We start from the raw sequence: 25939 nt of genomic DNA on the forward strand, positions 1-25939 counted from the left end.
TTTATATAATTCTAAATTATACTGGCTTTGGAACAAGAAAAAAGGCTTTATGTGAGGTCTTTTTTTTTTTTTTTTTTTTTTTTTTTTTTTTTTTTTTTTCCCTTGGTAAATGCAAAATAGAAAATGCAAAAATAGAAAAATTCTCTGGAAAAGGTGAAAATGTAACTCCAAATCCTTCTACAAACTTCAGAGTGGCTGATACCTGGAATGCCTTTTGCCATATCTATATATATGATTCAAGAACAAAACGCTATCAGCAGTTTTCTCCCTGCTCATATCCAGTCTCTAACATCAGTTTGCAACAAATCGAGGAGAGCTGAGATTCAAAGGATTCACCTCTTCTCAAACATGGGAAGTGCTTTTTCTAGAAAGTAAGAGTACTTTTTCCTCCCCCAGAGATCCTTCGTGTATTTTCTTCCATCTATATACTGACGGAAAGATTGAGCACATCTTGTGTAATTTAAAAACTGTTATTATATCTATGTCTATTCAAAACCCATGTGCTCAGAAGAGATTAATTGCCTCAAGGTCAAAATGCTCTGTATTTCTTTACACACCAAATACACGCTGCGTGCCAAAAAAGCAGGCTCCTCTACAGCAATCAAATACTTGAAGGTGTGAATTCCAAAGTGCTTCCCAAGCCACACAGCTTGCTGCCAAACATTAATTCCAGATCAAATTATTATCCCCTTAATTTAAAAAAGGTTTATGAGTAACTCTCTGCTCGTACCTGGCATTCTCAGGTGCCTCTCAGATTCAGATAACAAGCAGGTGCCTTATCTCTAGTACTTGCCATCACAGTGCTTTTTGATAATGGATTACACTATCATCACTTTGCAGAAAAGTTTTCATTTCCATCTTTATGAGTTTGCAACAGAATGCAGGACTCATCTTGAGCTATGGTATAGCTGGCACTGCTCTGCTAAGCTGGCAGTGCTGTGCCCTTCAGCAACCAGCTGACATGGTGATGTGGTTTCTCTCACCACAGTTCCATTTTGCTACAAGAAGGTCCTGACCTGAATACTCCTTTCAGTGTCTCCTTTTGACCACAGAAGAAAAGGTTTTCCCAGACAGCCTTTTGCTGCATCAGTCGGAGTGCCAGAACATTGCAGCTACCATCAATGACCAGACGGTAAAGTTCTGCTCCCCAGATCAGTTTTGGGGCAATGTTGATGGAGGGCACAGAGATTCCCTTAATCCCTCTTTCAATCTCTCTGAAATTTCATTTTGTCCAAAATATCTATGAGATTCATGGCAACATTACAGTATTGCTGGGCAGGTGTGAAAGTAGTGGCATTGCTCGAGGTTCAAGCAGTGTGGTCCCTCCTGAAATACGACTGAGGGACACTCAAGGCATGTGTGATGGAATGAGACCATCCTCCCTGAGGAGGAGTGAAACAGCAGTGTTGTCCTGAAGGGAATCCATGCTTGGCCAGGAGCTCCAGCATGGCCTCTCTAAACTCAGTTTGTGTCAGAAATACCATGCATCATGGTAGGACTGAATTTTCACTTTCTGAAGCAAAAAAAGACATCCAGCTTACTGAAGGGATTTTTACCTCAGCAATGGCTTTGGCCTTCTTGTACCTTCTTTATTCTGCTCTTCTTCACATGCAGAGTGCTAAGAGTCTGTGTTTCAATAGATGTTATTGCACCTGTTTTGATTGTTTCCCTTTGTTTCAAGGACATCTTTTGTGTTTTCTGTTGCTAAACTGTCCTTGCAAAACTTCCTCTCCCTGTTATACTGGCCCTTGTCCAGCTATAATCTGGTTCTGAAAGTGTTTAAACACCGTTGTTATTTACTGCCACTGGTTACCATGACAAACAGAAATCAAAGGATTGTGGGGAAACATGTTTTTCATAAAATTTCTGGCCATCAGAATAAGTTGACTAAGTCAAGAATAGAACACACAAATCAAATTGTCTGTTGTTGGAAAGTATGTTTCTAAAAGCCAGTATGATGGGAAAGAAATGCTTTAGTGTCGTGACCCGAAATTCATCAAATTCCAGTTATGCTCATAAACTTACAAATAAGGAGTTTTTGCAATAGAATGACAATTGCTACCTGTCTCATTCTCATCAATCACATCCTGCTGAGAAAGCAGCAGCCTGTGAAAGTCCCAGAAATATTTTTGACTTAAATACTGCAAGCAGATCTCTGGCTTTGTGCTTCACAGGTGGCACACCAGTACAACTGACTTGTATGTTAACATAGCTAGTGGTGACTTATTCATGCTAGATTTGTTGGTAAATTTGTTAAACAACCTCTTCCAGGTGAAATTTTCCAATAAAACTTGATTTTTAAATGAATTTTAGTAGGTTCCCCCTCCTAATTTTAATCTATCCTCTTCCCTTTTGGCTGAGGAACACTTCTTTGAAGCAGGAAGGTCCAGCAGTGAAAGTCTTTGCCTGAGGTTCAGCACACTCCTATTCTCACTATGCACTTTTCTGACACTTGTAATGATTTCTTTGGTTCTATAAATTGCAAATCTGAAACAGTAAAAGTCATAAATAACTTCCTGCCCCAAAATTCTTTGGCTTTAAAAGAAATTTGTTTTATTTACACTTTATTTTGTATCTGAGCTTCATTCAAGTAGATCTTTCCAGTTCTTCTTTACAATGCTAAGAACTAAATTTGCTTTGCAAAGTGAGGTTTCAGCATGATTTTGTGACACCAGAAAACAGGTCTTTAAGGAAAACACACAGTATTATGACAGTCCTGATAAAGATGCAAGACTTATCAGCGATCTACTTTAGAAGCCTAACCATATTAAGACATTCCAACTGACAAGCTGTTCAGCTCAATATGGTGATGGGAAAGGGCATATTCGTCCCCCAAATGCTTTCTCCCATTCAGCATAGAAAGCTCCAAGTTTCGATCTTGCTCCTTGTAGGAAACAATATTTTAAAGTGATTCTGTGGCTATCAGTAACACATGGAATAAACTTGTAGAAAGCTTCCCGCTTTCTTATTTTCAGGCATCATTTTTGTCTGCTAAATTAGTTTCCAGAAAAAAAAAACCCAGTATTTGCACTCTTGGTGGTTCTGCAGTCAGGACTTCAGTTAAGAATACAAGCAGCTACATCTTTGGTTGTTATGGATTTACACACGGGAAAAGCATGAAAGGAAAACCATACCTGCAAAGGGATTCCCATTTAGCACCTTTGACAGGAATGCATGGGAATGACCCTACAGGATGGATCTAATCTACTGGTGTGAACTGCCAAATCTCTACCGTTCAATCCACAAGGGCAGTTTGATGGTATAACCTAGACCTCACCCCAAACTTCATAAGGCCTCTCTAATTTCCTAAGATAAAGTTCCAGACTAAATCTGGTAGCGTTGAGTAGAGAATTAAAAACCCGAGATTACACCTCGTGTCATGATTCCCATGCAGCTGTGGGTGATCCTGCACTTTTGAGTTTGTCAGGCTAAGTTAATACACAGGTATCTATGTGTAGATATCAAAGCCACTCAGCAGCAGTCAGGCAGCACTGCTCCTGCTCCTGTTTTTCAGGATTTTCCTACTCACAAGCTTGTGCTTTTGATTCTTATCAACTCCAGCATCTCTTATCACGATGCCCCATTACTGACTGCTACAATCTCAGACAAAGCCTTGGCTGTTAAATTACATTCAAGTAGGTCTTTAAGTGCTTTCTTGGGCAACCTTTTCTCTCTCTTGATGTGCCTGTTCATTGCATAAACGCTTGAAATTCATTCAATCCATGTGAATGATGGGTCGAATTCCTTAAGGCAGTCATTTCCTTCTCAGGGCTTTCCAAGGCATGCAGACTAGGAAACACACAGGAAGATTTCATCTGGAATCAGCTCATCTAATCACTTTATGAAAAACTGCTGCTAATGGGAACAACCCAACCTTATCTCAGTGTATCCAAGTATCTGCTTTGCAGGATCATCCCTATACTGACGGAGTTTTTGCAGGCAGTGGTGTAGATGCAAGTCTCTATCTGTAGGCCGAAATGTGTCTTTATGATTTGGCTATTAAATGTTCAATGGTTTTGTCTTAAACATTCATACTATCCGCCCATGCCTGTCCAGTAAACAAGGGAGATGTTCAAACTGAATGATAGTTCATGAATCCAATCTATGATTCAGACCAGATAGAGATGGAATCCAGAGGAAGCTTTTACCTCAGTATTGATTTTTCTTTCTTTCTTCCATACCTTTGAAAGAGAACTTTGGTTATAACAAGACAAATGAAATACAGTTTACTTAGTAATACAGACTCGAGTAAATTTTTGTCTATTTGTTTGGTTTGACCTAGCACAACATACCATACTAATCTTTCCTTATTTTTAAAAGGTTGTAATTTAAAAAGAAGACTCCCTTTTTACACAAAAAACTTTAATGAGTTTCTAATTACCTCCGCTCAAGATGATACTAAGGCATTTGACTGGGTTCAGTAAGACATTATGAATTTCTGAAAGCACTGAGGAGTATATGGAGTCTACCAGGCAGCTTTTGCAGTTGTTAAAAACCCTTTCTATAACTACCAGAATTTAATCTTTTTAAAAAATGTTCTTTATATAAAAATGTATTTAGCATAACTGTACCTTTCCCAGGGGCTCTTTTTGTTCTTTGTATGCTCTTCTGCAGTCATTGTTCCTCTTGACTGGAAGAGCGGGTTCTAATGTGTTCTTGTTTTCTCCACTGATGCAAGACTTCTTATCACACACTCAGTATAGAAAAACTAATGAAGTCTTAACATCTCCATTGTTTATGCAACTGTGGTATGTCCTCCTTGCCCTTTGGTTTATATTTGTGCCTTGCCAACACACTGCATTCATGAGAAAATCATTAATCTATTAACCTTAGCACACTGATTTAATTTACAAGCTATAGTTAGAACTGGTTCACTGCAGCTGCATCTGTAAAAATGAGTTGAACCAACTTCTGAAAACTTCATGTTAGAAATATGTTAATTGCTCAAGCTGCTCTCTGGCCCGTTACAATATCAGATGCATCACACTGAGGCCATTCTGAATGAAAAAAGTCATTACCTATTTTACTATTTGCCAGTGAGTGTGCAGTGCCCTGCCAGAGCTGGCATCTCTTTTCCCGAAGGTCATCAGCCTGAACCCATCAATTTGACATATTCGGCTGAAAAAGTCATCACCATCTCCCATTAGACTATGAAACACATTAAGGCTGTTCTTTCAAAATTAAGGAACAGTTTCTCATCTGTCAATCTGGAAAAGAGACAGAATAATTTGGCTGCCATTTGTATACTAAATTATTATAAGGAAAATGATTGGTGTCATACAACAACAATCACATGATTTTTTGGGCAAGTAAATGGATTGTGTTGAGAATATAAGTTACATCATGCAGATCAAAAATACCTACAAAGTCAAAATGCTCTGGGCCCAATTCTCTTGTCATCCCAGCTAACAAGTACTTAGTCATTAATTCTAAACAGACAAAGTACAGTTTCATTCAAATAAAGGTCTGTTCAAGATTTTTGACACTTTATAATCTAAAAAAGATAAAAAACAATTATCAATTTAGTTTAATTCGGTTGGGATTGTCACATAATTATAATTGCATTTGATTCTAGTATACAATGTTAGCAAAATAGTTTTTCACCATTCTAGAATGTTATGAAGTAAATAAGTGCAAATATGTTTTACACTGTTTGTGGAAGTAATGGCTTCACTCCCACAGTTTCTTCTTCTTTTGTGAAGCTGAATTGCCATTGGGTCTTGGGGAAAATCAGAGATGGAGGGATACACTAAAAATCATCTTGTCAGAAAGTAATCATATAATATCCCTTATTGATAAGAGGGAAAAGGAGAAAATATGAATGAAATTTGGGAAGCTATTTTAGGTTAAAAATAATATGGATCTTTTAAAAGAGAACAGGTATTCTACATTTTCAAATAGAAAACACATATCAAATTTAAAAAGAGAAAAAAAAAAAAAAAGGATTATATACACTAAACCCACACAGTTCTTTTTCAGTTCTGCTGGGAGATAAACGAAAAAGTTGGTTTAAAAAAATCTGACAGTGCCCTCAAATTCCCCTCTCAGTTTGAATAGTTTGAACCATATACTGGTTTTTTTTTTTTTTAATTTGAAGTTACTGAAGACTTTAATTCATTGCTCAGGGTGGCTGAATACCTACCACCAATTTTGATGGCAGTTAAGTCCATCTAGTAAGAGCATTAAAATGGCAATTCCCCCTTAGAAGTACTATAAATGGTGCACTGACCAGTTTTTGCTGTGCTCCTATAAGAAAGCTGCTCAGATTCTGAAGACCAAATGTTGCCTTCTTATCATACAAGGGTGCCTGAAGTGTGAGAACCTGGAATAAGGTCCAATCTATAAAAAAAAATGCTGCAGGTGGCAATTTGGAAGTTGCCTGACTGTTTTGTATGTTTCATATGTATAGTTATATCACTACAAAATTTCCTTACTTTTCCATTGAAATAGGTTAATGTAACTAGGCCATCATTTACATTTTTCTTTTATAGCCGTCAAAGCCAGCTCATATACAACACATTCCTGCGGAAGATAAATTGACCTGGAATTGTTTCATTGAGGGAGTGACAAACGGAGTATGAATCAATCTGTCATGTACAGTCCACAATCAGGACATTTTCCTACCTTTGCCTATCCTCCTCCCACCTTTTTCCTTTTCATCAGAGCAGAGTACTCATTTTGAAGGTTTTATAACTGGGGAGGTTTGAAAGAAACACTAAATATCCAGTGAATCTGATGATTCTTGCTAATTTCTGACTGACTTTCCTCCAAAGTCAACAATTTTAAGTTCTGTTCATTTTTTGTTGAATCAAAATGGGACCAAACCAGCCATTTGCTCCTTCACCGAGGTCAAAGCTGAACAGACAGGAGTTGCTGGCTAAGCTGATTAATCATTGCAAATGTTGCAGATGACCATAGGTAATCAAAGCAGCTGACCCTGGACATAGTGAAAGCCCATCTCATGACTGTAACTGATATTTATAATTCTTAATAAGCAGTTCATGAAAAGAGCATACCCCACTGATCTAAACTTTTCATGTTAAAAATATAAGCATAAAAATTTGTGTCAGAATTTTTTTCAGTTTTTAGTGAAAAGTCAGAGGCCAAGAGATCTTGGAGTAGGTGTTTATTCCTTCCCAATCCCTTGTGTAAGTGGTTACATGAAGCACTAAGACAACTTAACTGCTAAACTGCTTGTAATTATTTACCAAGACAAGCTTTTAATTTGCACCTAACAGATCTACCAGCCTCAGACGTGACTCTCAAGCTTTTTGATCGTATCATAAGAGGATAAGGTGATCTCTGTTTCTTAATGTTGTTGTGCTTGATTTTATGACTGAAATAACTTCTAAAGGTTAGGGTTTGGTTTACATTTGAAACATACTCTCTTTTATGGACATGGCACTAAGCATTTCTGGATTTGGCACTAAGACAAACATTACTTAAAATTATTCCCCTTAACTAAGGCAGTCAGAACTGCTTGTTAGAATTTTAAACATTTCATCAAATATATTTAACAGCGTTGTTGCACTGATTTTCTCTGTTCCTGCTATCTGCCTAACTGTCCTTTTATCCTTCACAAATTTTGACTCCATTATTCAACTCCAACTGTTTTTAAAGGAAAAGCAGGCAAAGACAAGGACTGCTTCAATTTTCATGAAAACTGCAGACTGGAGAGAAAAGGGAGACCAGAGCAGCCCAGCACTAAAGGAAATGTAGCGAGGACTCAGCATTTTTTAGCTCTGTTTAGCAGCAGTCAGTTGTGCAGTAACCAGGAGCTTTCCAGCCATCAGGCACATGGATTCAGAGGCCCTTCTGCTGCTCCCCCTCCCCATGGGGAGCTGCTGAGGGAGGGAAGACTCTGTGTACTGGGGCGAGATCTAGGGGCAGAGACACAGATCCAAAAGCAAGAGTGTTTCACTGACTGTTGCTGGCAGAAAACTCATTTTAATGAACACAGACATGCTGAGATAGAAACAGGGCCATTATTCTATTGGGGCTGATAAATGTCTATATCTCATTGAGATGAAAAAGCTTGACCTTGTACTTAAACCAGAGATGATATGATCAAACTACACATAATGTCACCTAGAAACCACCTGGAAACTGGTGAAAGCCTGATAATATTCTAAGAGTTCAAAGAATGCAGCACCAGGCTCCTATCCTTAGATAAGTATAATAATTTTCCCAACAAGGGCAGGTTTCTTCATTTATGCTCATTCCTGCTGTCAGTATTTTGTAGCAAAGCGGTCCAACAGGTGATAATTCTTGGAAATGGGAGTTGTCTGTGCTCTGTCCCCTGGCTTATTTGATATGAATTGTATTCAGCTCCATCCAGCTCATACACCAGTGCTTGCCTAAGGCACTGTCTACTGTGCGTTGCAAGTGGAAATGTCAGGATGTTTAGCATACGCTCTTCAGGGACACAGAGATCTTTCCTGGAGCACAGACGAGATTAATATTATTAATGGAGATATCTGTGGTGGAAACAATCTTCCAAATGCTTTGAATATTGAGCATATTAAACAAAGAAAATAAAACATATTGAAACACCTTGGAAACTTGCAAGGCAAATAGTAGCTCAGGGCAACAACATTTATTATTTTCCAAGGTTTCTTCAATGAATATGCAGGTTTCTTTTGTGTATTTGCTCTGAAGACAAAGGCCACATTATTATCTGAAAAGCAATTACGTATCAGTTCAAGCTGTCTGAACAGAGTTGAGGAATTTTAGCAAAACTTCTTTACCATCTATCATTCATCTGAGTAATTCTAGACAGATTGTGCAATAATTGTTGGGAAAAAAAGGAAAAAGGATCATTTGTGTATTATTTTTGGACAACTCTCTGGCATTATTTGAAAAATAGCATATTGAACACATTAATGGAGCTAAGCATGAAAAGGCCTGTACTGAGGCCATACACTGAATGCTTTTCAGCACAGGCTTATATTGTTGTGGAACTCATTAACAGTTTATTGCTAATGTTCCTTTCTCCTAATGCAACACAAATGTCAATGACCATGTAGGTGGGAGGCTAATAACCAGCCTGACGAGGTGTTTGACTGCTGGAAAAGAGCCTGTGTGATCTCAGTTGTTTCCACAGGTGCTGCAGGAGGATACTAATAGCCAGTTGGCTGAGATGATAGCTGTGCGTCTCTTCCAACAGGAGCTATTCTGTTCTGTCCTGTTCTGACACGCCTTCTTGCAAGATCTGTTCAGCCTTCACACAGTGCAGAGAATCCTGGAGTATGGTGTGGGAATTTCCTTCCCATCAACCAATATGTAAAATTAAAATAGCTTAAAGAAGCCTAGCTTTCTAGAGTCTATAATTAGGGAAAATAAATCCCAAACGTTATTGTTAGCACTGCTTAACCATCCCTTTCCAAAGCTGGTGCTGAGGGCTTAACCTCACTATGAGGTAGTGAGACCCATTTTTTTTGCAGAGCTTTCAGCATGTCCTGGTCAGAAGGGCTTGATATCTCCTGTAGGTGCTTAAGTGGGGTCTTATCCTCTGTGTTTTGCCCGTGAAGTTGGAGTCATGTTTATGGAAGGAAATTAATAACGCCAAATCTTGATGCTGCTACATTCTTAAGTAGAAAATAATTTAGTTCAATCTCCTAATAAGGAGTACTTTTTTGTGTTACTGTTCACATGAATCACTCTCTGTAGACAGTGTTAACTTTCATGCAACCTGGAAAATGATGATAATTTCTGAGGCTCTTGTTTCTCTTTCAAATCAGGTTGAAACTGGTCAGTGGACCTGAAAGTTCTTGGTGAGAACTGGCAGATGGATGAACAGATGATTAGGCAGACAGACAGCAGGAACACATAAGACTCATTTCATTAGGAAACTGGACTGAAAACAGAAGTAGCAGTGGGTACTTGGATAATATTCATATTCTGGTCACTAATTTAAAATGCCATGTTTTTGAAACCATTTCAAAGCTTGTAGATGACATCCTTAGTGCTTTAAACAGCAAAGGAAAAAACAAAGGAACATTGCTGAGATTTTTTCCAGCTTTTTTTTTTTATTTTTTTTGTCAGAATGCATTTTTATAGTTTGGACTGTATTTTAAACCTTTAAAGCCAGATTCAGCTTGGACAGCCCTGGAAATTTCAATGGAGGATTAATGTGTGTCATTAAGCAAAGAAATATGGTCTGGTAGTTTTCAATAGCAACAAATGCTTGCTATGGTACTTCTCTGATCAACATATTTTTCACTTACTGTAGAGCCTTTGAGCTGCTCCTAAGTGTATGAAATGTCCATGCAGGAAAGCTGACAGTGAATTGTTGTGATTTGAGCTGGCTGCTACATTCCTGCAGCAAAGGGCATTCTTGTTCCTAAACATTTTCCTTCCAAGCAGAAAAACAACAGAAAAATGGAAAGGAAAGCCCCTTCTCCCATTTAATATTTATTTATTTACTCATATTTACTGTTTACTCAGAGGGCTATTTACTTATTGGCAAATTGATCCAAGTCAATCTGACTGTCTGTTGATCAATTAACAGGGAGAGGTTTGCTAGGTGCAGACAGAGAGGGCAAAAAGAAGGAATGGTCCTTTGTGTGGTTGAAATGCATCATAAATCTACATGCAGGGAGAACAAGTTCCCTAGAAGAAAAGCATAAAGAGAAAAGCAACTGTTTAAATCTAGGGACTTCTTTTCTAGAGTGCTCTGAGCAGAGCAGAGAACTCCAGACATTCAGAGTCCAGTGAATCCTTTGAACTACAGTAGCTCTAGAAGGCCATGGAAAAAGTCGGGCTTAGTATTTCCTACGTAAGATTATATGGGAATGCACTAAGATAATTCTCTTCTCATTCCCTCTTTCAGCTGTCAAATTGGGACCCTAGGGCAGAGCTCTACCCTGTGCCATCCTCCCTTCAGGGCTGCTGCTCCTCCACAGCAGGGATGGGGCTCTGTGGCCAAGGAGCAGCAGCAGTCACTGCTGGACCTGCTGGCTCAAGGCAGGGCACTTTCCCAGCCCACAAAGTGAAACACCAAGTGGTTCATATACAAGGTGGGATTTGCAAGAGCTCTCATTGCTAAACTGCTTCTGCTTCCTTTGGAATCAGTTCTCCTACATATTCCACCTGCTCAGTAGGGCCGATGGTGAAAGTTTTGAAAACTACATCTTATGAGCATGAGAAACATGATAGAATCAAGCCAGAAACATAATGTACAGCCTCTGTCCACCTTCTCTGCTTTCCCGCTTCCCAGTTTAATTCACCAGTTGATGCTGTCTAACAGGTTGCAAAAGCCTGGCTTCTCAAGCGGTCATGAGACAGCCTGCAAATTTCTCAAAGCACTTTCATAATATATCAAAACTATTTACCACTGCCTCCAGAGAAGTATGCCTTGGAACAGACTCATAAGGTCAAGTTATCCCACTGAAACACCTATTGGTATAAAGAGAAGGAAAAAAAAAAAAAAAGAAAGAAAAATGAACAAACCAACAGCAGTAGCACAGCCCTGGAAAATATGAAGTCATAAGTAGAGTTCAGCCAGAGCAGACTCCCATTAAATTTTGTTTAAGAGCCAAATTCCACCCCAAGATATGTGTGAGCTGCAGTTTATTTCAGGGAGAGCTGTGCTGTACTTCATGCCATGGCAAGGTTTGGACACAAGTAAATATCTGTTACAAGAGAGGAGTAAAGCCCACTTCCTTTTTGCATTTTTTCTTTGGTTCTGTCGGTATAGATGAAATAGAAAACTTAAATAAGTAGATAAAACAGGCCACATGCCCCAGCTTTACAGAGCCTCTCTGTCAAATTTAATTCCTTCTTCCACAAGACCTGAATATCTCTCTTCCTAAATCCACTAGGCTCCTTTCACAATGTTAAATGTGGAGGTCTTTCCCTGTTTCTCTGCTACACACACGAGTGTTAAACACACAGGCAGCAGCTCTAAGGATTGCTGTTCTAGCTTCTTTGCTCTTGAGAGTCCCTTTAGGAGACAGTCAGCAAGTCCTCCCTAGGAGATGCACATGCTTTTTAAAGAAGGGTCATACACAGCAAGTCTGGCTTTGACCTTACTCCAGATATTTTTGCCTGAGAAGTAGGAGGCTGGCTTATTGAGGAGCGAAGAAGAGGTGGCAGAGATGTTCCTTACCCTGGCTGCATTCCAAGACAGGGGCTAGGTTTACCAGCACCTTTGTGCTGTGCTGGGTTGCAGAGCTGGCTTTAGACAAAAACCTTTATTTATCATTGCTGGGGTGGGCAGCTGCTGCACAGATGGAGGGGACAAAATGATAAAATCATGGTCACACGCATGGAGGCACTGGAGTTACCTGGGAGAACTGACAGAGGAGCTCCCTGCTCCCTGTCACCAGCTGCACATTCAGTAATGCTGAGATTCAAAGGCTGAGCTCTTTCAAGTACAAGTTAAAAGACTTCATTCAAGAGGAGCGGCAGACAAGGCTCAGTCCTGCCAAGCGCCGAGTCTGGATGTGAGCAGGAGGTTAAAGTATTTCATATGAGAAACTCTGGGAAATGCAAGAGCTTTTATACCCCAAGGCAACCATTTAAACACTGAATTACTAATTCTGGCTCAAAACTTTCCCATTCCTCAGATCCCTTGATGGTTGGCCTGTGCTTTAACTCTCCATTAAGCATCTGCTGCTGGCTCTAGTGGGTAAAACAGCCCATCAGCTCCATGTTCAGTGCAGCACTTCCATGGGCAGAGATGAAAAAGCTTTTAAGTCCTGGTTAGTCAAGAAAACCCAGCACCATCAGGATAAAACCCACACTGGCCACCAGTTGTCATGGATTCTGTAGCAGATGGGAAGAGGTGGCATTGCCCGTGGGAAAGGAAGACTCTTTTCCTTAATGCTGGTGTAACCTAACAGCTGGTGAGGGCTAAGGGAGACACACAGGCAGCTCTGGTCATGCTACAACACCACTTCATCGCGCAACAGCAATGAAACAAAGGACAAGGAAAATCCCATTAGCTAGGAGATGGGTTGGAAACATCCCAGCAAGGCTGGGGAATGGAAAAGACAGATACGTGTGGCCTTGGGAGTCTGGAGATGCAAGTGACATGCCACGGCTTTGTGCCTGTTACAGGATGGAGTTTGCATTTCTTCCTACATCTCCTCTCACCAAGGATATTTTCAGTGGAGGGGGAGTGGGAGGGAATTATCCTCTGCGTGATATGGGTGCTGATGTCCACAGACAGCAAGCTGGTACCCTAAAGTGCCAAGTAGTGGAAAACAAAATCAATTGCAAAGCTGAACACCCACATTTATGCAAATTTCCCTGGCGAACTTCCCTCAGCCACCCCCATGTCCTGGACCTTGCTCTGTGCTGCAGGCAGCAGGGCACGACTGGGAAGAGCTGATCCCCAGCTTCTCCCCAGGTGTGAGCTGTGAAGGAAATCACTTGGGTGGAAAATGGCATGTGCAGCCTGTTACAGCTTCCAAGTCTCTTTTTCTAATTCAATGAGGAAAATATATCCCTCTCTCCTGGAATAAACCACAGACACAATCTTCAATTACTGAACATGTGCTTTTCCCCCTCCCACATCTCCCCCAATGACTGCTGCAGTTTCCTATCGGACAAAAATAGCCATCCAGACCTCCAAAGGGAGGAGCTTGTATTTCTCCCTCTGGCCATCTTCAGCAGCTGGCAGCTCTGCAGATTCCTGGGGTTGCACCACGATTGAGAGGGGGGAAGATTCACCCAGATATTTGGTACTCAGCTCCCTTAAAACAGCCCAATGGGAGCAGCAGCGTGGAAGTTACACTGCTGTCTGCTCTACTACTGGACTCTGGAGGAAACAGGACACAGGATATGCTTCCTGTCTGGGGAAGGCTTGCAGCAGCCTGGGAAAGAAGGCATGACCTTTTCCTTAAAGGAAATGCAATTCGTGGAGAGGAATAGGGAGGAAAAGTCCAGGCTGTGTGTTTTTTTCTTAAAAACAGTCATGCAGCTGTACCTCATCTCACTTACTCCCCTCTTTAGAGTTGATCTTTATTTATTTAGCAATGCCACATTTTAAAGGGTTTCATTACCTCTCTGTCACCCATTGTTGCTCCAGTCAGTCATGAACCTTCTGACACAAGTCAGAGGCTGTCAAAATGAAAGGTTTCATTCACTGCAAGCAAAGGAAGCCAGAGGAGGTACCTAGAGAGCAGAAGGGCTCAGCTCATGCTCTATTTCCAGCTCACAAATGGTTATGTCCCCAGGATGCAGAGATTAAGCATTTCACACAGAACGTGGGAGAGGAAGAAGAGTCTTTGTCTGAAATTCACAGATTTTAATGGATTCCAGAAGGGGAAATCTTTTACCCAGGAGCAACAGCAAAGTTCAGAGAAATGTAAAAGCATTTATCTCCCCAGTTATATTCCTGCCTGCCAAAAGCAGGAGGGGTGATTTACTCCTCCTTGGTACAAAGAGTTCCTTTTGGATCATTAATCCACAGGGGGAATGAGCTCAGGAGCCACAGACATCTTTTCTTAATGTGTAAGAACCTTGAATCAGCGGGGAGTTTTATTTGGGAGCATACAGGATCAGTTTATCTTTATTTGCTCCCCACTACCCCCAGTCTTCAATAGTGTTTTCTACAAGAGTTCTAGTTACCATTAATAAATCACCTTGCCTTCATTAAAATCTGTGGTGATAGTAGACAAGGCTGCTGTGAGCTAAACCAAGGTATTTGAAGCAGAGTAGTATTAAAAACTTAAGATCCAAAATCAGCAAATTCTGATCCAAACTCCAATAAAATCAATATGTGCAATCTCAAGTTCCAGGGTACAAGTATCTCAACAATACTGATTTCAGCACTACAATGGCAGCTTGCAATAAGTAAAGCATTTCCTGAGAAACTGCAGAAATGGGAAGGACAGAGAAATAGTAGACTCTTTGTTTACAGGCTAGGACCTCAGGTGATCTCAGGTGATGAAGTTTTCTACTTAAAGCTAGAGCTGTACAGAAAACACGCACCAAAACTTATGGTAGGAAAGGGGTTAGATCTGATGGATACCACTTGTTAATATTTTCTCATTTCTTTAGGAGTAACAAAAAGAAAAATAGTCTCATTTTGTCTCACTTTCACTCTGTGAAAGCACCTGAAAATAATTCTATATTGCTAAGTTCCTAAGTGAAGAACATTATAGATTCTGTCTCTCTATATATATTCACAATATGCAGACTTTTACAATATGCCACAGTTTTACGGTGGATGGTATTTTATATACTTTACCTCAGCAAAAAAGAAGTGCAGGAGGGAATTAAATTTCTATATTCAAATCTCCCAAGAAGCACTCCATGCTTAGATTTGCCAGGTTCCACATAAGACTGGTAAATACACATCCTTGTTACTATAAATGACTTACAAGATCAGAAATGTGGCTGAAAGGAAAACCCCAAAGTTGGCTGGTGTCCTTGGGTTTTATGCTCTTGTGTGTGTCTGTATGTGCCCACAGCATCCTTTATTTTGGCTCTTTGTCACATAGTTAGGCTTTGACAAATTGAAAAGTATGAAGATGAGAACAATCATGTTTACATGTTTTACCACCTGCTACTTCATTTCTTCCATGGTACTTAAATGTTTGGGCATGTGGCTTTGAAACACGGTACCTTTAATGCACTTAAAAACCCTGCTGGATTTCCAGCTCTCTTTGATCTCCACAGTCTAGAGACTATCTCAGAGAATACAAATAAATGTGTTTAGGGAAAAAATATTTTCAGGGAGAAACCCCTAAAGTCTTTCCAGCTTGATATGCATTAGGAGTTGATGTCATACCTAAGGTTGTTTTTTGCATTTTATCTTCATGCTTCAGGAGGCTGAAATCGCTATCCAGAATCAGCAACTTGATTAGGTAACTTGGGAAAATAGTCAGAGCCACATGAGATGGAGGGAGAGATGATTTGGCCCTGAGAAATTTACAGACTAAACAAGGCAAAAGGGATACACTTTTGCAATGAAGAAGACTGTATTTTGTCAAGAGGAAATGGGAAGGATGTGCGTGGAAAACTTGCTATTAATCATAAGTAGTAAGGAGATGTTAATTGTAGAGCTGGAAACAGAGGAAAGCCTCAGATAACCAAGGGTATGAAAACAACGGCTTCTTTTGGGGGCTGTACAATACCATCTTTTCCATCTCTCACCATACCAAGTCACCATGTCTCACTACCCTTGTGGTAATGGCTTGGACTTATAGTAATTTCAAATTATCCCCTGAACAGCAAGAAGAAATCAGATCTGCGTTCTTGGGTCAGGGGGTGGGATGGTTAACTTGGGAAGAGGAGTTTTGAGGAGCCAGATTCATTCAGTTACAAAAAAGGTAACATAGAAAAGTATTTCTCACTTTTTAAAGGATGTTCATGGGTCCAGTCACTACCCATTGTTTGAGCTGTAGGTATGACAGCTCTTAGTGGGAGATGGTAAAGTGCCAAAGGCAATCAGCAAGGTTTCAAAGGAATTAATTTCTTCACATTAGGTGAACACAGCCTTCACAAGAGGGACCTACCAAAAACCCTTTGGATCATATAATCATGGAATGGGTTGAGTTGGAAGGGGCCTTAAAGACCATCTGTTTACAACCACATCCCCATGGTCAGTGACATCTTCCAGTAGACCACGTTGCTCAAAGTCCCAGCCAGCCTAGCCTTCTTCTCCCTGACCTGGTGGTGCTCTTCTTGGCTTTGGTCATGTTAGCAGAAGTGTTTCACTCCACTCTTCATGACTGGAGCATAGATAGGTTGAGTAAGAGGAAATGTGAGAGTGTCCAGAGCACACTGAGTGGTTTTGCAAAAGAGTGAAAAAATCCCTTTTTTCCCAAAGCAAAGGGGAAGCTGGAACTTGGTTCCCAACTGCAGATTTCTTTCCTGCTATACTCAACACTTTATGCAGGGTTTTCTGTAGAGAGAGATACAACCTAATTCTGTGTAGCCCCTCTCTCCACTAAGGGCTTAATTTCCATCAGTAACTGGTAGCATAGCTTCTTTAAACTAAAAAAAGTCCCTATGAATTCAGTGTGGGGAAAACTGGGGTTTTATGCAATAGAGTCCAAAAATCAAAGGCCATTGACGTAATTATGGAAATTCAAGAGAGACAGACAATAATCATCTCTTCCAATCATGCGATTCAGAATGTAAAAAGCGTGTCCCAGTTGTAAATAAAAATTGCTGTGTGATGACAGGAAAGATCTGGAGAGGGGAGATGTTGTTTCAGAGCTAGCTGTGAAGATGAGAGAGCAAAGACAAATGAATAGAGAAGAGGGAGAGTGGAAGAGAGGGCAACTCTCAAAGGAAACAAAGGTTCAGCCCAGATGGTGACAGGGAAAGATCTATGTCTTCCTGTCCTGCTCTTTTCTTCCTTCCCACTGGCAGCACTGTGGAAGGTCCTTGAGAGAAGGGGGAATGGCTTTAACAGCAGGGATCTGCATGTCTCATATGTTCAGATATAACCATTTTCTTGTGGGCCAAGAAAGGGACGGACAGGTAGGATTAGGAGGTGCAGAGGATATCTGAACTAGACAACATGAGAGTGCAGGTGTGAGAGAGGCCACAGAGGCATCAAGGATTTAATTTCCTGCTTGCTTTGTTGGATGGGGCTGGGACTGTGCTCATTACTATTGCATGAACCATCAATAGAAGAACAACCTCAGTTAGCTCATGAGTGCTGGTTATAAAGTTTCAGGAATAAAAGGCTAGGCTGTCTCATAATAAATTGGTAAACTCCTTGCCCTAATACATGCTAAGAAAATCTTGAAAGCAGAGTTCAACAATATATTCTACAAGATAGAAATAAAATACAAAAATCCAGTATGTCACTTTAAACATCAGAATTTTTGGAAATGTACACAAGTTTCCTGAACTCTTGGATGTGACTACATTTTTATGGTAATTCCTCACAGTCCACAAGAAATATGTTTTCCCTCTACTCATTCATATACGTAACTCTTTAATCACTTGTGTTTAAGTGATTTGTGGTCTATTTGTCTCACCTAATGATTATGTGGTTTATCTAAAGTCATCCTTTTCATTCCTTCTTAAGTGATAGAAATTTTTGAAACTTCCAACTAGCAGAGAAGAAGAAAAAAAAAATTAAACTGGAACAACAGTTCTGTAAGGATCTCTTTTGGTATAAATTAATCTTCTCAACTGTTTGAGGAATTATGTAATATGATTGAATTGACTCTTGAATAAATATTTTGTTTCCAAAGGAGGGTCATTTTTTAAAGAATGATTTTAATTTTGGTATGAATATAATATGATCAGTGTTTCTAGAAAGCTGTCCTAAAGATTCAACTATCAAATTCTCCCAGCACAGATGAGCTAGAAGAGGAATATAAATCTGAACAAATAAAGCCATATGAGTACTGAAAACGGTGGGGGGTATAAATATATGTGTCTTTGAACATATATGCATATAGATATAGGGTATATTGTATATACATACACTCTGGGTGTGTATTACATGTGTGTATAGACAGAATTCAAACCTGTTTTCTAGGTTTGGTGTTACTAAAAGAGTCTCTGCTCTCAACTCTAAACACCTAGACATATGTAAGGATTTGATGTCTGATTCCGCATGGCTGTGACCTTGTCACACATGTTCTTTATGGTGCGGACTGCCTCATAAAAGTAGATATTTAAAACATGTAGTCCCCAGTAAAATAGGCATTTATCACTCACAATAACAAAGAACTGTCTCAGGGTGTGTTCAAAAGCCCCCCTGCAACTTGCTGATAAAAAGCTTAACTCTGTTTCAGGGCTTATCTAGAGAAAAAAGAGGTAGAGACCCTCACGAAATAACTGAATTTTTTCCCTCTTAAGATGAAAAAGAGAGGCAGAGGAAAGGAAAGAAAAATCGCTTTAAAACTCCAATGCAGCAGAACAAGTTTAACCCATTGAGATTTTAAGTGAAGTTTTCTGCTTCATCAGGAAGAACCCTGTGGTGAAACATATGTCAGAAGAGAAGAAGATATGAGAAACTGGCCTCCTTTGCATATAAGATGATTAATTAAGAGGAAAATCACTTAGCCAGCTGTCTCATTGGTGAAACTACACGTGCAAGGTACATCTGCAATAGCGGAGCAGTATAGCATAGGCAGTGAATTTGATTTCCATGCTAACATAGCAGAGATGGGAGGAATCTGGTGTGGATTAGATTGTGCTGACTTCTTGAGAAACAGAGGAGTCCAGATCTTATTTCAGCCTCAAATTATGAGCTGCATGTCTGTTGTTATAGCATTGCAGTGTTGGTACTTGATGCAGTTGAGTTATCAGTTAGAAATAAATTATCCAAAGAAGAGAGGCTTTTCCTCCATTCGTGTTCATAAATTGTTGGCAAACAAAGCTCGATTTCTCTAAGTGACACTTTGCTCCATTCTCCAAGTAGTTTTTCAGAATGCTTAGCAGCTGGTGAATTTTTCATCTACTCATTACTGGGGTAATACTGTCAGATTCCTCTGACTTAAAAAAATAAGTAAAACACAATTGTCTTCTGCCCAAATACTTGCCCTCCTAAGGTGTTCCTATATTCTTGTCACTGTGGCATCTGGGTTGTTCATCCATTTTCTATCACAACTTGTATGTGAAGCAAAAAATTGTAAACAAAGCTCCTACTTATGGCAAATGCTGTTTTCAAAAGTTTTCTGGTCTTTCTGTGGGAAACAAGCAGGCCAGTTGCTAAATAACTTCAGAGCTATGTTTTTTCCCTGAGAATGCATTACAAAATTAGGGAGTGGGAAGCAAAGAGCTGTTGCCCCAGTGAATCTACTGGAATCAAACCAACTCCTGCCTCCCCAGCTTTTCCCAGCTAAAAGCTGCCTCACCAGCGGTGTCTGTGGAGAGCAGTCATTTCTCTCCCACCTGTAACCTCTCCTCTTTACCAGCCCTTTGAAGAGGTGACTGTACAGCACCTAGCACAATCAGATCCCTCTCTTGGCTTGAATTTCTCTATGCTATAGGAATACTAATCCCTCCCCAACAATAGAGACAGGCACTGCACAGAGCACACACACAAACAGACTTTCATTAGACAATGCAGTGCTGAAAGCACGTTTTACAAAAGACTTTGCTGATTGGACTCAGTCATTTGAACAGTGATGGATACAGGGTATATTACACAAGAGCCTAGAAAGAAAGGTGCAGCAGTATCAGCAATGAGATGCAATCACTGCATAATTCTGTAATTTTAACAGGCTTAAGCACACAACTAGCCATAACCTCAATCTTTAACATCTACTGTGTATTTTTTTTTTTGAATGATGCCCAGCAATGCTGAAAATTGTGTATTTTAAAACAGCAAACTCCTATTTGGGTCGACATCCTCCCTATTCTCTCCAACTCAGCGGTTTGCTAACATTTCTGCTGTTAATTACTGAAATTTCAGGTGCATTCTGAGCCTTTCAATTGCCATACTTTCACATAAATGTGTCAGACAATGAGGGTGTCAGGAGAGCCCTGGGGTACAAAGCCAAATTCTCCAATTCATATGCACAGTGGTGGGAAACAAACACACAAGCAGAGACATTCAATTTACATAAATGCTTGTAGGATATGTTTTGAGATTTCTGTGCTAAAAATGAGACGTTATTATAATCTGTAGGTTTCCTTGTGCATAAATGCTCACAGGGTTACAAGTGAAGACCAGATTTTCATAATCAATAGCCTCTGTTTTTGTTTATCACTTACTGTCACAGGCAAGCAATTCTGTTGATTAAGGGCAGGGAAATCACATACATTGCCAAGGTGTGAATAACACAATTAAAAACCTAAAGGGTTCATTCAGGGCTTTTCACACGCCCTGTGGGAAAGACAAGTGGTATTGCTCCAGGAACATATGAAAGAACCAGTTTGCAGGCTCCAAAATATATCTCATTATGAGTTAAAGATGTGGCAAGGCTGTTCTCAGAACCACACGCCCCATTCACAGCCAGAAGTCACTCTGCCATTATCTGAGGCCACCTTTGCAAGGTCTCAGCCTCTGTGAGGGGACAGCCCACACTTACATGGCTCATTTTTCCAGAAGCTCTGTCAGGGAGGCAGCTGGAGGAGCTTGGGCTGATGGAGCCAAGACCTCTTGCTTGTAAAACAGAGGCAGCACCAGACTCTGCCCCCCTGAGCAGCGCCTGGGTTACTGCTGGAGAGCTGGCACTGCAGAGGGAGTGTATACAGCCTTACTTCACCCTCTTCCTCCTCCTCTTCCTCCCTCTGCAGCTGGGGCATGGCCTGGGGACCAGCCTTGCTTCTTGGTTTCCCTTTGGGCCAATTCTTCTGCGTTGCACACATTGCTTCCCTATCCGCCCACGAAAAGGACCTTATCTGTTGATGGGTGATGAGGAAGAGAAGCCTCCACAAACTGCTCTCTTTAATCACTAACTCCTTTGACAGCTGGCATTTGGAGTCTAAGAGACCCCAGATAACCATTCCCAGCCTGCTGGGAACAGATGAAATCCTGTAAATTGCAGAGCACCTTCTCCAAAGGGGCGAACACCTTCGACCCATACAGATGGCTTTGCACGGATCACTGCCTCCCCAAGTTGAATCTTTGACTTGGTGATGTTTATTGTCCTAATCCTTCACCTCACTTGAGCTGTCCCACTGCCTAAAAATAGGGTCACTGCAGTCTAAAAGGAAGAGGGCAAAAGCTGCCAGCTGAATTGAGATTGCCAAACCTGTGGAGTTCCTCAGGTTTCATAGTTGAGTCAGGCAGCTACTGCTTGTACATCTGAGCAGGAAGCAAACGCATCACAGAGTTATTCTCTTCCTCATCTCCCTACAGAGAACCCACTCAGATATCTGGTGGATATCTGAGTTGGGCACGGGAAGTGCCCAAGGTGAGATGGTGGAGCATCCCCATATAGAGGGAGAATAGATTTTCAGCATTCACGGAGTTGAATATTTAAAACCTGAGACAGCACATGCTTCAGCCTGGATTGACAGGATCATACTGCATTTATTGAATGAATAAAAATTCCTTATCAGCTGTGGGAGAAGACAAGGAGATAAGCAAAGTACATGAGCAATTAGGTAACTTAACACTGTTCAGTTTACATTAGCTGGCAGCTGCTCTGTGGTCGCACCTGCAGGTACCCAGCAAAGAATTTATATGTTCAGTATAGTCAAAAGTTTTTGATAATATTTTAATGCATTTTCACACCTATCTCAAAGATTTTCACTGTGGCTATGAAGCAGATTTGTTTTCCTAGTTATTCTGCCTCTCTGGCAAACATCTGCTGTCCACGCTGCTCAGTGCCTGTCAATACACTGAACTTTCAATTGTTTTTTGTCTTGTTTCTTGCAAAAAATAGCAGGAATTTTACTAGGAAATAAGAGCCTTTCCCCAAAGACCTTCACTCAAAACTTCAACCATTATCAATGCACCAAACTTGAATTATACAGAGATATGGTATTATTAGAGTTCCCTCTAACTTTTGTTCATAATCTATAAATTTGATCCATCTAATTAAAACAAAACCAAAAAAAACCCCACAAACAAAGGCAATATATTGTGACTATTTTTCAGCCAGAATAGTTCTAGCTGAATTGCAAGCAATTTATTTTCATAGAGAGAATCATATGATCTTAAAATAATTCAAGTTGAGAATTCCTGTCCACATTTTGGAAAAACACCCAAGAGAGCCTGATGTATCTTCTTTATTATGAGCAGACAAGAGGCTCCATGGGGCACTAACTCCTCATCATCCAGTTTACCCCTAGGGCCTTCTGTGGGGTCTGACAACCTGGGTCTGTCAGAGAAGTTGTTTGTAATGAATTCAGCGCCCTAGAGCTGGTCCTGGATGTGTCACTTGGCCAAGCCTGTCACTAAATATACAAGATTGGTCTGGACCCTTGCTGATATTTCACAATACACAAGAAGAACCTCGGTGAGTCATGACCACTCTCCTGGACATGCTCAGAGAGCACCAATGGCAGAAATTTACACAAGCTTTGACAAACCCAAGCTCTCAGAATGCTGAATTAGCCTGCCTGTGTCTTTCCTGGCTATAACAGAAGACAAGCAATAGAAAACAAGCTATAATATTCTAAACTGCAGAACGAAGTAGAATAAAATATAAAGGTAACATCTAATTTTTCATGTTGGTTAGAATCTCCAAAAAGGATTAAAGAATAATTAGAAATTGCTGGTTGGGATTCCAGGGATTCTGCTTGCTGTGTCTTTTCTGCTGGATCAGCCTGCCTCATTCAAAGCTTGGGAAACATTGTCAGTGTCTACAGCCATACAGAACAAATACCCTTACAGCAGTATCTGGATCAAACCCTGAATTGGAGGCTGCTCCAGCAGTGCTGTCTACACTTTCTGCCTTCATTACTGATACCATGGTATGATAAACAATTCTGCTTTGGCAGTTTATTTATTTAAACAAAAAATAAATAGTACTTTCTTTAATTAGAACAAGAAAGATCACACTAAAGCCATAAGAAAAAAAAGAAAAAATACATATTGCAGTACCAAAAACTCATGAGTTTTTTGCAACTTATTAAATGATAATCCACCCCCTTTCCTTCACTTTTCTTTTTAATACTGTCCCAAAATGAACATTACCATACTGCAGCTGAGCCTCTGTGTTCACTTGACTGTTCGGGCCAAACTCTTTTAAAATTTACTGAAATACGCATAGTTATGCAAGCAGAGGACTTGCCCTCCTGTTACCCTCTCTTGCTGAAAAACCAAATTGCTTGTCCTTAAGCCCACGTTTCTAAATTTCTAGGAGCAGAAGCACATTTTGGCTTTAAATATAGACTGTCACTTTGTGTCTTGAGTCTCATGTTACACACAGACAGCTTGAGACACTAAACGCAAGTTGGGCAGCACCATTACTATCTTAGAAAAGCGTCAGCACGCTTTCAAAATGCTCTTTAACTTCATTCCTGAAGGCGGGGGGAGGGAAAAACATTCAAATGAAACTTTTCTCAGCTGGGGTTGAGGCAGAAACCTTACTAACTTTGCCTGCTCCTATTCGGGAGCCAGAGTTTGCAGAGCCTGTTTCATTTCTTCCCTCACACGCGCGCACACACAAACACAAAGAATTCAGAAAAAAAAAAAAAAAAAAAAAAAAAAGCCCAGCTTCTTCACAACTTTTTTCCTTCAGGATTAGTCTCAGACATTCCTTGTTTTTTTCCCTCCGTACTAGCTGGGTTAGACAATCTTTTCCTTAAGCGACGGGCTGATAAATCCACTCTTACTGTAAGGGGGGAGGGGGTAAGGGTACTCACGTGGTTGAGATGTCGCATTGTTTTGGGAACTCATAATTTACGCCTTTGAAAAATGCCTTATTTGTGTTGACAGTCCCTCTTCCCTGCTCAGAACTGACGGCGGGATTGAACAGAACAGCTGGAAGAACCCAGGAAAATGCTCCTCTTGTTCGGGCTCTCCTTGCCTGGCTCCTGACCCCTCTACAACTGGAAAAGGAAACAGCACATGTGTCATTCTCTTTTGCCTGTGTAGCTCACATGAGCGGGGAGGGGCACTCATTTGCAGATAGCAGTAACTGTATGCAAGTTTTGCAAGTTGGATGTATTCCACCCCTTTGCTTTTATTAGGCAGCAACCAGTGGAAAGAAAATGCTCTTTTCATTCTTAGCCAAATCTAGACGTAACTATTAAATCTTCCCAAACCTTTATCCAGTTCTGTTGATGTTATTTAAGTGCAAAACTTGCTGCTGACTCCCTTTCCTAAAATGTCTATCATTAGAAGTAAGATTGAAATTAGGACTTTCAATTTTCTTTGCTTATCATCCCCCTTAACACTCATAGTCTGACTGATTCTGTCCTTTCAACAGGTGAAAATTCAGGATGGAATTTACTGGGTCAAAGTAGTTACATCAGCATATACCATGAATCTACACTGTGCTCAAAAGAGGGAGGAACCTCTGGCTACAGCACAGGCTGAGGCACGGGTAACTCCAGCCATGGCTCTGACACAGGCTTCCTATGGCACCTTTGGCAAACTTTTAATCTCTGCCCCAGATTGCCATTGGTAGAGTAAAGATGAGACACCTGGTTTCTCCCTAGTCTTGGTATCTTTATTTTAATGTACAGGCAGGTGTTATTTATAAATAAGATGTATTTATACTTGTATTATATTTACATATATTATATTATACTTTATATTATACATTATACTTTATATAATACTTTATATTATACACATATATTTTATATTATACATATTATATTTACATATAATTATATTTACATTATATTATACTTTATATTATATTTAGCTACAGTATACTCCACTGCAGACTTTTCAGCCTGGACTAGGGTGCCAGCTGCCTTGTTTGTGTAGCTGCCATTTAAAGCTATCTGTTTGGCTGTCTGCGTGCTGTGCTGCAGTCAGTAGCATGTAGTCACTGTAAGTGAGCATACACAGCCTGTATGGAGCTGGCATGGACTAGCACTTCTAGGTTATACCAGAATACAAGTAATTTTTAATGCATATGCCTTAAACACTAAGAAGAGTGGACAAAATTTCCATTTTCCTGGTGTCTGTCATGGAGTCAGGATGAATTAACAGCCTAGCTGCGACAGCAGAAACACAGTAACCATCAGGATGGAAGTGGAAAAAAACAGAGTAATGAAATTCAGGCTGGGACCATCCTGTTTTGCAAAATTGTCACAGGATATTTCTGTGAAACCATCTCAGTGACCTCCTACAAGAAATCAGTGCTGTGAACTTGGCTCGGAGTATTTATTTAAGAGCTATAGGATGGAAAGAACAGTGACTTATTTGCATGCCAACGGCAACTAGCAGCTTGTTTGTGAACACGGATGCAGTAACCTACTTCGGTCAGCATTTCCACACTCTGGGCTCGTGGTAGAGAGCTCTGGAACATTTAGTGGTAGAGCAAAGCAAGGCACAAAACAAAGACAGGGAAATAATAGGAAAAACTGCTGACATTCCTGCACTGGCTTCAGCTCTATAGTGTGACATTCATTTACACCTGATAGCTTCTCTATGAAA

At 40.3% G+C, this 25939-nt stretch overlaps 1 protein-coding gene across 1 annotated transcript in view; it reads right to left on the reverse strand.

Moving 5' to 3' along the window:
* The window catches only part of GYPC (glycophorin C (Gerbich blood group)), a 29249-nt gene extending 4832 nt beyond the window's left edge, over positions 1-24417 (reverse strand). The window contains exon 1 of the mRNA XM_066323036.1: positions 24190-24417. Coding sequence (XP_066179133.1) covers positions 24190-24223 — 34 coding nt within the window. The 5' untranslated portion in view covers positions 24224-24417. The remainder of the gene's footprint in view (positions 1-24189) is intronic.
* Positions 24418-25939: the final 1522 nt, after the last annotated feature.

This window comes from Sylvia atricapilla, chromosome 7 (assembly GCF_009819655.1).
Source record: "Sylvia atricapilla isolate bSylAtr1 chromosome 7, bSylAtr1.pri, whole genome shotgun sequence".
In the NCBI taxonomy this organism is placed as follows: domain Eukaryota; kingdom Metazoa; phylum Chordata; class Aves; order Passeriformes; family Sylviidae; genus Sylvia; species Sylvia atricapilla.